Source organism: Anopheles arabiensis, chromosome 3 (assembly GCF_016920715.1).
Source record: "Anopheles arabiensis isolate DONGOLA chromosome 3, AaraD3, whole genome shotgun sequence".
Lineage (NCBI taxonomy): Eukaryota > Metazoa > Arthropoda > Insecta > Diptera > Culicidae > Anopheles > Anopheles arabiensis.
In genome coordinates, this window is record NC_053518.1 from 12,079,408 (window position 1) to 12,095,353 (window position 15,946).

General features: G+C 41.9%; 1 protein-coding gene across 4 annotated transcripts in view; it reads right to left on the reverse strand.

Moving 5' to 3' along the window:
• LOC120904823 (locomotion-related protein Hikaru genki-like) overlaps positions 1–15,946 on the reverse strand; it is a 124,088-nt gene that overhangs the window by 36,111 nt on the left and 72,031 nt on the right. For all 4 annotated transcript variants that reach the window (XM_040315222.1, XM_040315223.1, XM_040315221.1 and 1 more), the window contains exon 2: positions 11,644–12,654. In XM_040315222.1, the coding sequence (XP_040171156.1) occupies positions 11,644–11,884 (241 nt within the window). In that variant the 5' untranslated portion in view covers positions 11,885–12,654. The remainder of the gene's footprint in view (positions 1–11,643; positions 12,655–15,946) is intronic.

Below are 15,946 nucleotides of genomic sequence, written 5' to 3' on the forward strand. Positions count from 1 at the left end.
GGCATGCCGGATATGGGCGGACGGAAAAAGGCGTTGGAAAAATGGGCGAATGACACACACACAGAGAGAGGGGAAACCGTTGGTAGAGGCAACCGAAACCGGAACCGTAACAAGACGGTAATTGTGCTGAGGAAAGCAGATCCTCGCGCACACGCACGTACGCACACTATCATATCATGGCTGCTGCTGCTCGGTCTGTGACGGCTCCCACTGTTGTGATGCTGCATCGTGCTGAACATTCGGCGGTATTCGGAGAGGTATATGGGGTCGAAAAACGAAAACGAATACGGCGAAGGGTGCGAATAATATGAGGCACAATATAAAGCACAATAAAATAACAAACACCACACCGAACGATGAACGTTATTGTTTGCCATTTCTCATTGCGGGCGGGTAGATTAAAGGCGTCATTTGAATAATTTATGCCTTCTTCCCCATCCTAGCTTTTCCCTCCCCCGCATATTTTGTAGCATTTCCCTACGCACTGACCGCACGAAGCGCGTGGAAATGCTTCCACCGACGTTTTGTTGCTCCCGTTTGTTTGGTTCCCTCGAATTTTCCCGATCAAACAAAATTGGCGAAAGGCTGCTTTTGAAGAACGACGGGCATTGCAAATTCAATTGAAACATTGATTCATGTTCGAACAAATTTGTTTCTCCTCCTCCTCCTCCTCCTCCTCCTCCCTTCTCCTCTGTAGGGTAAATTGTATTTGTCTATGCGAGAGAGAGAGTTTCCCTTTTAGCAGCCCGCAGCAAGGGTTTCCCCCGTTTCAATCCATCACGGATCGCACAATGGTGCGGTGCGGTCTGTTGGCTGGCTGGGCCGTTCGTCCGAACTCGTAATCAAAGCTAATGAGCAGCTGATTGATTAACCGAATTTACGCGTCTCCTTACGCAGCCCCGCGGGATAAGCAAAATGGGCAGCGCGAGCTCGAAAGCGGAGCGGATAAATTTCTTCACTCAATTCCAGAGCCGTCACAGACACGGACACGTATCGGGGGGGTCGCAATCTGTCCAAGCAGTGCGAGGCACTTGATGGCAAGAACCCAAAAGAGCAGTAGTGTGTGTGTGTGTGTGGCGCTGTTGCCCAATGTCAAGTGGTTTGTTATCAAAACGTGTGAGCAATGGGAGATGATTGGCAATAAAAGGGGAAGGAGGATGAAAAGCCCGACAACTCCAGGAAATGTTCCGCCTGAAATGAAACCACAACCACCCGGTGGCCCAGTGTATGTGTATGTGTTTGTGTGTGTGTGTCGGTGCGTGCTGCACAGGGGATGGCGAAAGGATAGCCTCGTCGGCGGAAAATCAAATGAACCGGCAAGTAGCAAATTGATTCGCCATACCACGGTCGCTGCGCACTCTTCCTCCTGACGTTTGAAAAGGGTTTCCCTACCCGTTCCGTGCGCTGCAGATGATCAGTATTTCGGACACGGAATGCCATGGAAAAACAAATGTTGCCCTCCCGCACACGCACATTCACGGGCATTGCTTGAGCAAGAAGAAGCGGTTCGGTTTCGGCGAGTCGGACGGGCACAGGCGGGTGAAATTGATTGAATTGAATCTTCTGCCCGAAGACCCGACATGGTAAATTCGGTTAAATGGTGTAACCGGGCGCGCGCGCAGCCCGCCATCATCCAGCGACCTCAATCAAGCGTACCGTGTCGAACCGAGCAAAACACGAGAAGGTCGCTTACCGCTACGTCACTCGTTACCCATCTCAAGAATAGCGGGCCGAGATCTGCGCGCAGTCTGCCACTTTTTTTTTGTTGGGGGGGTTTGATGATCGATAACGGTTGCGGAATTTACGGATTGCACACACCGCAGGGTGCAACACGAACCTTCAGCCCCGATCAATCCGTCCCGGAGTTTTCCCTTTTTGGCAGGCGGACATCATATACATTATTTATCAGTTTAAAACGACAGTCACAGATGTATCGTTACACTTTGGTGGATTTGTGTTGTTGTTTTTTTGCATTTCCTTGCGCTGGCGAGACCGACAAAGCCACTGCTCATCGCTTACGTTGTTGTTTTGTATGGCTCTGTGCTTTGTGGGGGGGTGGTCTTGTTTGGTAAAGAAATTGAATGGAAAATTTATCTCCAAATGTAAGCTCTGCAACCGTTTGAGTTACGGGCGGTAAGCCTTTCCAGGGAGAGATTTTGTTTTTACCCACAATATACAGTGCCTGTCTCATTTTATCAACAATGAGAACAATGATAAAAGGCTCTGTAGATATGTTGTAAACTTTACAGTAAGATTCAGGTTTACAATATCTCAAGAATTTTTTTACTTTAAGAAGAATATCAACGTATAAAAATTCAGAATGAGAATATTAAATTGGAAAAATTTATTAAAAATATAGCTAATTGTGTTCGAAAAATATCTCATAAATGAAACAACATATGAAACTTAATTTTAGAATATTAATACACCGAATTTTCTTGTTTTTTTTACTTTATTTTTAATTCTAAAACAGTGATGACAAATGTAGTTATTTCTGTTCAGCGGTTTTTGGCTCAAAAAACAGCAAATAAAGGATGGTACAAAAGCAACGTGAGAGTAGCAATTATTTCTGCAAATAATCAGAAGAATTTGTTATAAAATCAGGTTTATTCATTGCGAACTGATAAATTATTTTTGTCATTTCAAGTAAATCCTTGTATCCATTTTACTCGTTCTTGTATGACATCCAGTTTCATGAAATCCAGCTAAATAGTGAGCATAGAAATTCTGCAATTCTTTGTAGCTTTCACCGCAATCTCTGTACACAACCCTATAAAACACCATACCTTGTTTCCGATAATCAGGCACCGTTCTTCAAGTGTATCGAAAATGGTGGCACGAGTTGGTACTGTATCCGCTTGTTGTATTGTGACTGTTCTCCGAACTGAAGCGATCCTTTGAGCGCTCTTCCCAGAAGAGCTCGCTGGGAGTTCTTCTTTTGTGGCTTTCTCGTACAAGTCTCGCCAACATCGCTGGATAAACTTGAAGTGTGGCTCACATAATGCAGCCCCGAACATTAAGGGGGTGGTATTAGACGTCTTCTGCTGTAGCAACACTGTATTTCATTGTATTGTGTACGGCACACGTCCTCGTTGATAGCAGGAGGGGTTCGACGGAGATTGACAGTTTGAAGAGGGTGCAGGTTGCTGCAGGTCGTTTCTTGGCTGAGGTTATCCAGCAACTCGAAACTACTGCTAACGACTATTAGATTTCAAGTCGCTCTCACACACTTCGAGCAGTGTTGAATCTTTTGTGCCCCTTTCTTGGCATTGCTTTAAATTTCTGCCAATTTGTTGATTTTTTTTTTCAATTTATCAACCGTTTTCTATTTACAGCCAATAAGCTGAGATTTCATCCCGTCCAGTTGAACAATAAACTCATCCGGGTTGTATCAATTTGACAGTTACGATTCGCCATGTTGGATTTTAGTAATTGTATACAAAAAAGATGAATTTAAAACTAGTTTCATACTCTTTTTTCGGTTTGAAACGAGTTGTGTTACTTTTATTAAACTTAACAAATCGACAGAAACAATGTTTAACTTTTCTTGTGACAATATTTATGCTTTAGCTAACCTCATCGCCAAGCTCGAATTGGCTTTTGTTTACATATTTTTCAGGCAGAAAATCTGAGGATAGTTTTGCGTGTGGTTTTGTATGGAGTGTTGACACGATTGGTATGAATTCCTCCAACAATTACCAAATCCAAAATAAATTGTAGTTTTGCTAAAAGATTTAAATCGTTACAGGGTTTCCCACGATTTTTGATTTTTTGGTGCGTTTCCACGATTTTTTGGTCGTATCCCATAGATTTTTGGTTTGTTCCCATAATTTATTGGTATTTTCCCTAGGAAATCGTGGGAAACCCTGTAAACACACAAAAATAACCGAATTTTATGCCCTAATTGTATGAAATTGATAATAATGAACATTAAATTATTAAATTTAAACTTAAATAACTTTTTTTCGTACTATTTTTATAATTATAATATTCGTCCTATTTTTGGTTTATAATCACATAATTTGCCATTTGTATTTCAAAATTCAATTTCAACAAATAATTAAATTAATACTTTAATAAATATTGAAGTATTTATTCCTTTAACCGAAAAAATAACCTTAAAAAGCAAACACAACTGGAAACACACTGTACAAGTCAAGCATCGGTACAAACAAAACCCCCGTCTAGTTCACAGCGTGTTAGCAATCCACTAAGGATTCGACGGACGTGTTTGAAGGACACATACAAAATCCCACACCCACACGCGAACGAACACATCCAAAATCATCCGTCTGACCCTGGGTCGGGGGGGTAAAGTATAAATGAATAAATTACTGCTTGAATAAGAATGAGCACTGAGCTGGGACGACTTACATCACACCCTGTTCACTCGCCCCTCCGAATGTTCCCCCCTATATTGCGATGGGTGGTGATGGGATTTTGGTTAATATTTATAAAACACTCTTACTCAAGCGACGAACTCCTCCGGCCCCGGCTGTCTGCCATTCCCATCTGCAGCTCGACGCCGGTTGCCAGCAGATGAAAAAGGCGGAGCAGCAACACCACAAGGAATTGGGTACGGGTGCGGCAATACAATTTATGATGATGCCCGTGTGACATACGTACCCCCTGTTGGTTGGAGCAGGAGGAAAGCGTAAAAAAGCGCTCCTTTCCTTGCGAAAGGTAGCTCAAAGATAAGCTCCTCTTTCTCTCTTTCGTTAGATCCACCTTCAATCAGCATCCGAGGATAAGGCGAGTTATGGTTGGACCCCCATTTGTATGTATTTTTTTTCTGTTCGCTTCTCAAGCTTCTTTCGTGATTAGAGCTGACTGCATCCGCCAACGGGCGACATCAAACGTCCACCCCCTCCGCCCTGCACAGCAGGAGTGGCTCTCACGGTAGCGAACGCTAAGACATTGTAAGTGGAATAGAAGGAAAGGAGCAAAACCAACCACTCACACACAGCCTCATGGTACGGAAATAAAACACAGCAATCTTCTACCTTCTGCCCGTCTTCGTCTGAGGCCACACCACTATGTGATTAGATTACGGCGTGACCGGATGTCGAAGACGAAGTGGAAAGAGCTCTCACACCGGCCATTGCTCGACGTTGCTGTGTCGCTGCTGCTGTTTATCGCACCCCCCGGAGCAGGGACACCCGTCGACCCTTTGTGCTTATCGTTTGGTCGCCCGGTCTTAGTAAATCGATCGCCATCGACGACCAGGCAGCGAAGTGTCTTGAGCAAAGGTGTCCAACCGATAATGGAAAGCTAAAGCGCTTTTAGTTACTTCCCCGTGGTCCGCGTGGCGGTGCTCTGTGTATGTGTGTGTGCAACTGAGAGGAAACCGACACAGCACACCACCCAGCCAACCGCTCTTGAAAAGTTCTTTTCCTTTGATTTCTTATTTTATTATTACTCACCTTCATCCTGGTTCAAAGACGGCAAATGTTCGCCGCACGTCACGCAAACCCATCCGCGAACCGCGAACATCAAAGGTGAGAGAAGAGTGATTGTTCGTGAAAATGGTGAAAATTGCTTACGAACGCTCGAAGATGAGGAGTAGATCCAACGGTCTCCTCCTTCTCGCATGCTTTCCCGACCCGTTTATTACTCTGCATTTTCTCTCTCACACACACACACAAACTCGTATTTACAGCGAGTTATGAAAAGTGAAGAAGTTTTGCAATATTTCACCATATTTAGCACTTGGGCGCCGCGGCGATGGGCGTGCATATGCGAGTGAGAAAAACACATAAAAGTCCCGTAAAAAGGAAAAACTTTTCGCCCAGTTTAGACCCGGTTTAATCTGGCCCGGAAGAGGTGTTCGGTTTTCCAGTGGCAGTGGGGGATCAGGAGAAGAAATTAACGTCCCAAAAATTTGCCTGCATTTGATGGCATTGCCTCACGCTGGGAACTGCCTCGCGCTGATTTGATTTTGAGCTTTTCACTCTCCCTCCCAGCGCAAACCCATTTCAATTACCTTCTTCTCTTTCTTTTATTGGGTTCTTTCCTGAGTTTTTTTTTCCTGGATAGCTGTTTCGCTTTACACACTGAATTTTACACCCTTCATCGAGCGTGTTGTTGGTGGTGCAATCTGCTCGAAGCACGGCACCAGTAGAAACGGAATCACGGAACGATTTTTCGGCAGGCGTTTGGGGCATAAAGTAAGGAAACAAATGATGATCCACCGGTGGCTGCCGGTGGCTGCTGGAGGCAATTGCAATCCGACCGAGTCCGGGGAATTGGATTGGAATGTTGGGATTAGAGACACTTAAAGCGTTCCAATTTCATTCGATTTTTTAGAGCCATCGGCAGGCGGAGAAGGGAGGGAGAAAAATGAATGGTTTTTTTTTCATTTGTTACTCCAGAAAAGGAGCAGCCGCGACAGAGGGGCGAATCGAAGCGAACGAAACTGATTATAGGATTGTCTTTTCTTCGATTCCGGGTGCTTATTTAAAGGATTTTAAAGGGCAAAATGAGCCCATCTGTTTCCATGGCGCTTTGCTCGTGAGGTATTTTTCATTTCATGGTATCGATTTCCCTTTTTTGTGCAGAGCCGCACATATTGCGAATGTAGCGTTTGTCAATTGCTTTATGTGAAGCTGGGCTTCGTTTCAAGTAGACATTACAATAGCCATAAACAGTTTTGGTAATTGCTAAACGATGTATAGGTTTAGTTCAGCAAGGAAGAAGTTTAGATTACATTTGGTTTGTAACCAATTCAAAAATTGTTATTCAAGTTTAGAAAGATAAATTTCCAATTATAACAAAGCTCATAATAGACGGATAAATGGCAGTCAACATTAAACAATGGATGGATAAATATGTGATAAAGAATATTGTACAGCTTTGTATTGTAAAATAGCGATTTGTGAAAAAATATAATATTCATAACATACAGGGTTTTCCAAGTCACTTTCGAATGTAAACATTGTAATTCACCGCATGAAAAATGTTGTTCCACATCGATCTGACATTTCATTTCCATCAAAATAATTTTTTATTTCTACAGTATGATTTTCAACACCACTCGAGCTGGATTGAGTTTGACAGTTCTTTGTGATGTGTTGAAAATCATGTGTTGAAACTGAAATTTCATGTTGAAACAAATAAACCATTTGATAGCCGTAGAAAAATATCTTGGATGCGATGAAGAACAATGTTTACATTCGAAAACTGATTTGGAAAACCTTGCACGACTGTGTTGACTTACAGGTGTCTCCGAGTCAATTTCCAATGTCTTCAAAAATTGTGCATTGCTTGCGAGATGTTTGTCAACAGCTGACAAATGCTGTATTTACATCACAATAATGTTTTAGTTCTTCTGCATGATTTTCAACTCAAGCTGGATTGAGTTCGACAGTTCTTTGTGATGTGTTCATGTTCAAAAATAATGTCTAATAACTGAAATTTTATTATGAAGCCAATACACCGTTTGACAGCTGTTGAAAAACATCTTGGAGGCGTTGAATATTTTTGTTTACATTCGAACGTGACTGGTAAACCCCTGTAAAGTAAAACTAGATTTAGCTGCTACTTAGTATCGAGAAGCTAACAATTGGGCATTGTTTAATGTAACATTTTCCTTATGGTCAACATTTTTTTCAACATTTACTAACCTAATATTCAAATATGCCTTGTTATTGATTATTTTGGATATTTTAGATTGCCTCTTTGCTCTTGTTACATTGCAGATGCGTTTGACTAAAAAGAAGTGAGTTAGCAGAAATTGAAAAAAAAACATGTAGTTAATGCTCATGAAGGCCATCAAGCTAGAAAATTATAACAAGATTTGTAGAAAGGATTTTTTACATTTTAAGCATAATTATATAATTATTATAGCTGATTATAATTATAGCTACAATAGAACAACACAATCAAATTAGAAACAAACGATAAATTATAGGCTCTTTTGTAAACTGAGTAGAACGTGAAATAAACTTGCCGTTGAACAAATAAACGTACTACTGTAAATGTATACTATCCCAAATTTGTTGTAATAGTAAATTATTATTTTATATTTTATATATTTTATATACTGCTGTAAGAAGTTATATCAATATCTCTCTAGAAACGTTCAACATTTTAAAATTATTGCGTTTTCTCATATTAAACCAACAAACTCAATCTATTGCTACCTTAGCATCATTCCTCAACGAGCATAACATAACGAAAGCTTTGCAGCAAGCATGCAGTTGTTGTCACCAAATTTTGGCACTAAGGCATCAACTATTGCTGACTTTTCTAGGAATCATGATAATTTTACAAGGTATTTGAGCAGATTTGATTATCACCATCAAATTTTCATTCAAATTCTCGTCTTCGTTTCACAAAAAGGGCTTAAAATAAAATAATAATAATATTTTAACTAATATGCTAAAAGCTGGCTATATCTGTTTTCAATTTATTCATCGTTTTTAAAGATTCGGAACCTTCTAGTAGAGCCTTATGTTGTGCCTTACGCAATGTACACCACCTTGTCGGTAAGCCTCCGTTCACATTACACATACTGTGTGAAGCGCATGTTTTTCCTTCTATTCCCCTGCAGGGACAATTTCCCTTTCACTCCATTCCCATCGTGCACGCACAAACACGGCACGAAATTCTCTCTTGGTTCTTCCCTCGCGGCACATCAATCCCATATCACATTTATCGATTGTGGCCCGCGGTACTCAGCGGTGTGATGATTCGCGATTTGTTGTTTGCAAAGATGTGTTGCGCAAGAGGCGGCACATTGGGAAATTGCTGTACGCCTCGGAAAGAAATACGGAACGGTACCCCCAAAAGGCCTTTCACCAACCCACCAAAGCAATGGGAAAACGGAAATATGGAAAAGATATAAATGTGAATACATTCACCAGCCACACAAACACAGTGTTCAGCCGTAGGCAGTAGGAATATTTTTGGTGCGTTCTTTTCAGCGGATGGATTTGTTGTTTCTTGTCATGAGTTTACTTCCTGCGGCTGGGATTTGGCTTCAATTTCCGCTCACCGGTTATTTGGTGCGAGCAATGGGATGGGGGATTGCGAGGGGTTCGTTTTTGTTTTGCCGCTAAACATTTCCGATCTTGGCCCAAAAACCCATCAAAGGCGAACGATCCATGCCGATCGTGATGCTTTTACTTCTCAGCCGGCGGGCGTCGGCCGGAGGAAGTGAAATGGAAAGAAGCTTAAAAGCCGTGAAAGCTTTGATTTTTTTTTTTGCTGCTGTTCGTGTTTGCATGTACAACGACGAGCTATCCATTCGCTGTGAAATGTGCCATCAGCCGAAAGTCGATAGGGAAATCTGTTTTCATTTCCGGTGCTAGCCTTTTTTTTCTGCGGCCCTTTGATTTCTTCGTTGGCGTTACACGCTTGAAGAAACCAGGTGAAAATCACGTCATCTCCTGATGGTACGGTTTAGAATGAACAAAGCCCATTACGTAGCTCATTTGACTATAGGAATATTTTCGCTCGATGATGATAACATTCAACTGTTGTAAGTAATAGCGTGGAACGCTCAGAGGTATGAAACGTACAGATGGTTCATATTTAAAGATCCATGCAAAAGGTTCCCTAAACTAAAAATGCTACAAGTAAGAAGATCAAAATGTTCGCTACATTAATCTGTGCAGGATAAATGTAATCAACTAAGATTCAAATAAGAAATAAAAAATTTCTACTGATTTGTATCCTTCACTCTTCAACTCGATGGCAATGGTGGAGAGTAATTTAATTTTAATTCAATGTTTCAACTAAAAGCAGTAATGAGTGCTTGTGAAGAAGCTTTACACCGATGCAGGCAGGCGGTAACCCTTTTACGTAATGCTCCTGCAGTACGTTATTTTGCAGCTAGGGATGCATCAAATGTTACGAATGGATGTCGAATGAACGTCGTTGTGATTGGCACCATTTGAACAGGCTACCATGATGTCGCTTCAAACAGGAAATACTGGTTCCTAATTAGTGCGAAGGCTGAGCAATTATTCAAGAAGAAAAATGATCTGTATTTTTTACGCCGTCTTGGGGGTTAGCAGTGATATCCATAACCGTCAACATAGTTATAAACAACATTGTAAAACTAATTCCGAATAAATGTGGCTTTTAGTACTGATTTCGAGCAGACTGTTCATTTAAGCCCCTACTATATAATAATTATGCTGGTTTCCCCATATAAAGACAATCGTAGATGTCGATGACTTAAACAGTACTGATGTAATATCATATAACATTGTGTTATTTGTTTAGTTGTACTTTTTGTGTTGTTTTGCTATTCCAATTTGTATTATTGTTAGCAGTAGTATTAGTTATTTGGCTACTTTTGGAATATATCATCCAAATATGTATCAGTGTTGTATTTTTATAACTTCGCTAAGTATTTTAAATAATCGAGTGGTTACCATTTAAAGTTTGCATTTATATTGTATTGTTGAGTTGTTAAGTTGAGTGTGATCAAGTTTATTAAACAGGCCAGCTATTAGAAATCGCAAATCATTGCAGTAACAAAAAATAACATGTTGAATGTCCCGAAGAAGAAGTAAAACAAGTAAAAGATACTTATCTTGTTACATCGACTTTATCTCATTCAATTGCATGATATTCGTTCGCGAAAGCACTAGAAGTCTCTAACAAACGCTTTTTGAACTCTTTGACGGCCGTACACTCTCATTTCTTCAGTCTTTCTTTCGAATTCTCTGAGTTCTCCTGTTCTTCTGTGTTCTGAATAAAGTGTACAGTTTTCGGCTGTAACATAATATTTACTAGAGCAGCACAAAATGCCGTTTAATAATGAAAATCATACAATAAAATAACATCCGTAGCTTATGAATATTAAATACATTATTGACGCTTTTTCATTGTTAACCGATTGGGTATTCACCACAAAGTTGATATTAAAACACCGTTCAATCGATTTCATAACAGAGGACAATATTATACTGGCAAATCTAGAAAAACGCGGATGTTATTATTGCTGAATTAGCTATAATGTGGATTAAAATTATATATTTGAACAACTCTATTTGTTTGAAAGATTATTTGTTTGGCATAATTGGTTTGAGTTAAAAAAAGGGTTGAATTTGGTGTGTATTTTTCTTGTACAAAAAATTATTTATGGTATTTCAAAAATAAAATTAAATGGAATTATTTTTTTTTAATAAAAAAAACAACAAACGGATGGAATTAATGTAACGCGGATTGAAAACACACAACAAATGTTACACTGATCGTCCATTTCCCCACTGACAGATTTTAATCGGTACAATTTTGTGATTTTACGGTTCGTTTAAGCCACGCATACAAAAATGAAAATAAATGGTCAACTATCGATAAAAAAAACTTCAAAACCCATTTCCCACTTAATTTTACCAACCACCCTAAAGAGTAAACGAAACGAGATTAAATTGCAGTACCGAATAAAAAAACACACACACACACAAACACACATGACAAATACCAGCCCAAAACTGCATCGCTATCGGAAGCTGTCAGTCGGAATGATGAACTGTTTGATCCAATCACCATTTGGGTAGATTTAGATCATGCGAGAGAGAAAACTAAACAAGCCGGCGACACCGGGCGGAAGGGAGCAGCAACACACAAAAAAAAAAATCACAACCTGAAAGACAAACACCCACACCAGGCAAGGCACGCTCGACTTACCGGGTTCGTTCGTTGGCGGCGGATGCGGATCGGCCGGGGTCGCCCCAGCATCGCCCTCGTCGGCGCGGGCGCCTTGAAAGCAAACACTCGTTAGCAGCGTGACGAAAAGCAAACATTTTCCGATTTCAATTTTACATATTTTCAGCCCGGCGTGCATCGGTGCAGCTGCCGGACGCTTCCGGTCACTGGCGCCGCCACCCATCTTCGCTGGCCCTGCCGGCGGCACGGCGGATGTTGACATCGATTCCGGTATGTTAAACCTGCACCGTGGCCAACCACCCACCCGCTCGCGCTGGAACGGAAAAGCAGTATGCAGTTCCACTCAGACACACACACGGTTGTGATGCTTTGGTTGATTTTTGTCACACTTTTCACCGACCGTGTGCGGTGTGGTGATGGTAGCTTCCGGTTGTACACACCGCCCGCTTTGCTTTTTTTGTTTGCTATCTTCCAGAGTCTCGAAATTCAATTCCGAATCCAATCGAATCGCAAAAACCAATCCACTTCGTACGAAACCGTTTGCACTAATCCATCCCGTTCCACGGCAAAGCGCTCCTCCCTGCGTGGCTCGGGCTTCCTTGATCACCTGGCAGCCAATATGTTGATCTAAAATTCGAACGATTCCCTACACGGGCTGCGGTGTGTTTGCGCTCGGTAAACTTTCTCTACTTTCACACACACACACAACACAAGCTGTACACAAGGACATAGGAACACTTTCTCTCTCACTCCTTCGGCCGCTCGGTCACGACAGGACACACACGATCATCCGTGGTCAGAAAGGCGCACTGCACACACCGCTCACATCCGAAAATACGGGAGTTGTAGTTTTTCGTTTCGATTTCCCAGCTGCTCCGAGTCTGGGGGAGTGAAAGAGTTGGGTGCTGCACCCAGCGAAGCGGTCCTCTTGTCCGAGTCCGCGAGCGACACAGAGAGCGAGTACGGTTCGGCCAGACACCCAGGAACCACTTCACTTATGGTTTCGTTTGGCTCGCAAACAACGGCTGGCGTCTGTGGAGAAAAAGGGAGAAGAAAATAGAAAACGGTTAGGTATGTTAGTTAGCATTCTGCCATTTTTTTATCCTATGTGATCCCCTCGTCTACCCAAATCGAAAGCTAAGGCTCGGAGGACAACTGACACGCCTGGAAATATTCATCCCTTCCGGTGACAGTGAATTAACCGTAACGACGTGCCAGCCAACAACCACCGATTGAAAGGGGGTGGGGGGATATAGGGCTGCCCGGGCACACCAAGCCGGACGTTGCACCAATTTTCTACTCCGTTTTATTTGTTTTCATACGTTCCCGGTTCGCTTCTCGTGTGTGTGTGTGTTGAGTTTCATTTCGCTCCTGTCGACATGATGGAAGGTGTTTTTTGGCCAGTATCCCCTTTCGGATTCGGAAATCTATTTTGCGGTGAGACAGGGCAGCAAGGAAGAAGGAGGAGGGGTTTATTCGATGGGTGCATCCGGTTTTCGAGATCGAAAGTGTCGAAAAATTGCGAGCGAGCTCTTGAAGCAATGATTCTGGTATTAATGCCTGCTCTGTGTTAGGCGATATTGGTGGGAAAATATTGAGCTAAACAAGGAATACAAATCTCAAAGCAAAGTAATTCCATGTTGAAGAGATTTGAATTGAATGTCTAAAATATTGGCAAAATTTGTTCTAAACTGAGATTTTGGATGCTGATTGCAAAAGTGATTTGATGTCAATGACTATCGATTCCTACAGAATTATATTTTAGAAAGTCCAATAATGTTTTATATTGAAAACTGTTTTCAACTTCAATATCTGCAAGAACTGTCCTGTACTACAGTCGTCAACCTGCACGGTTTTGGATTCAAGCCTAAGTATGGACCGTCCCCCTCGTAGCAAAGACTGACTATACGACTGCTTGGTACTGAATATGTCACAAAATCCTATATAGACTGGTAAGACTGTGTAGGTCGTTATGCGAAATCGAAGAAGTTTCATTGGACATTTGCAATTAATGTTGACATAAACATTTTAAGAGATTCGTTACGACCTACGGGTTTATGCCAACCTATACAGGCTTTTATTATGATTTGCTTTGTATGGCCTAAACAGTCTCTTTAATCGATTAATATTAAATTATTAGAGCTCACACACTAAAATGAAAGACTAAAGAACTATGTGAACAAAACTCCTGCTTTTATTCATTATGTAAAGCAGGGTAAAGTTATCTAGGTAGCAAGGTGCCTAGATAGACTACAGGTGCCTAGATAGACTTCCTTAGACTTCCTGCTAAGCACTTTTTATGAGTTGCTGAGTAACTGAGTAAAAATTTGTCAAAGTGCACCCGACGGACCGACCTGTAGTAATTTATGGACCTTGGGTAAGTATGTTAAGTAGGCAAAATCCCAGATCCGATTCCGAAAATTTCGGAACCTACTACGAGAGGTAGGTTCGATCAGCGTTATCTAAAACCATCGGGTGTGTCGTCCAGAGTCGGAGTCTTACGGGGTCGTAGTCGTTTGGAGTCAGAGTCGGAGTCATCCGGATTCGGAGTTGTTCGGAATTGGAAATAGAGCTTCCGATTTTGCCGGAGTCGGAATCGGACTAACAATAACCGGAATTTGATGGGAGTTGTGGTTACGCTCCAGAGCGCAAATTACTAATATTAAGTTGAAATAAATTGTCCATCTGTTGAAAATTATTGCAAAAGCGTCGGCGGACATATTTAAGAATTTAAAACTTAAAGTATAAGTGATAAGACATGAGAAGCATAACAAGCACTAAAGCACGAAAACTTATGAAGATTGAAATATGTACGCCTTGTGAGCGCGTAACAAAATTGTTTGTCAGCATATCTCAAATGCGTCATGGGTTCAAGCCCCTAATAGACCGTACTTACATACGTAGGACTGACTATTCTACTATGGGTAAATCAATACAGCACTGAAAGCCAAGTCCACTTGTGGCAGGCCTTGACCGACAACGGTTGTTGTGCCAAAAAGAAGAAGAAGATAATTCAATATTTATAACTTAACAATAATCTATATTGTCGATACTTTTTCTATCCGAAATACACCCAGAAGCCACGAAGAAACATTATTTAGCTATGTCAACGGATTTGAGTACAGTCTGCTCACCTGAGGTGTACTTCTTAAAATCGTGTCTTGAACATCCTGTGCTGCTAAAAACCGTACTTTTGGAAATAAGAATGCCCTGATATAAACCGCGTCGCCTAGCTGGCACAACTGCTCAATAAATCGTCATATCAGGGCCAACCTGAAAACTAAAACGTAAAAGTTGCATTTCTTACAGCTCAAACCCTCCAGTCTAGTGACAGGACGATGTATGCTAAGCCGTGGAAAAGTTTCGTTCAATAACTTTTCATCCATCGATTGATTTATGGAGGGCAAATATCAAGCGTTAAGTCAAACACCGTTACACTGGCACCACATTCGCACACAGCAGAAGGATGTCGTTTCGCCGCATGCTCACTTGGCGCTCACTGCGTACGACTCTAAAGGATGGCGGTCTCATCGAACACCGTTCGATGGTCCAATCGGTGCAAGAAACCAGGGAAAAAAACTCTTGTCGCACTGGTTTAGCCAATTCGGAAACACGCCACAATATTGGGGGGGGGGGGAAAGTGGTTGATTTGGTGTGGATATAGAAGTGGCAACTGTCACGCTACTGCAAAAAACAAAAAACGGAAAACTTTAAAACCATATTTTTATGCGATTTTTTTGAGGATGCTGATCGCTTGCACGGGATGAAAATAGAGACATTCTATACCGGTCCTGCAGCTGGCCAAATATTTGGCTTGGAAATAAAACGAATTTTTGACTTTTTCGAGCCGACGTCGAATGTTTGTTGAAGTCTCTATCCCTCCCGTTCCATTTTTCACATCGATTCGGCTGTGTTCCATCGTTCGCTTAGCCGAACTTGTCTCACCGCACACGGCATTCGACGTAGACGTCCTGCACGCGAAACGTGGCAGGGAAAGTGATATGAAAATAATCTTCACACCGTCCGCGTCAGCGTTTGGAGTGTCGTATTTTCCACCCAAAAGTCCCCAGCAGTCTGGTGGCGTGTAGAAAACTTTGGCAGACCCTGGTGGACCCATCCCCCCAAGGGATGAAGGTCCGCTCGACGGCGTTACCCACGGTCGAAGCGATAGTAGACCTTTTCCATCCGTTTGTTTGTACGGGCGGGGGATTGAGTGGTTGGCAAAAGTCTCGTGCCTTTTTTTCTTTCCTTTCGCCCATTCCCTTGTGCCCTTGTATGGCTGAAGGCGAACTGTCGTGTCCGTCAGCGTGAGATCGGCGTGGGT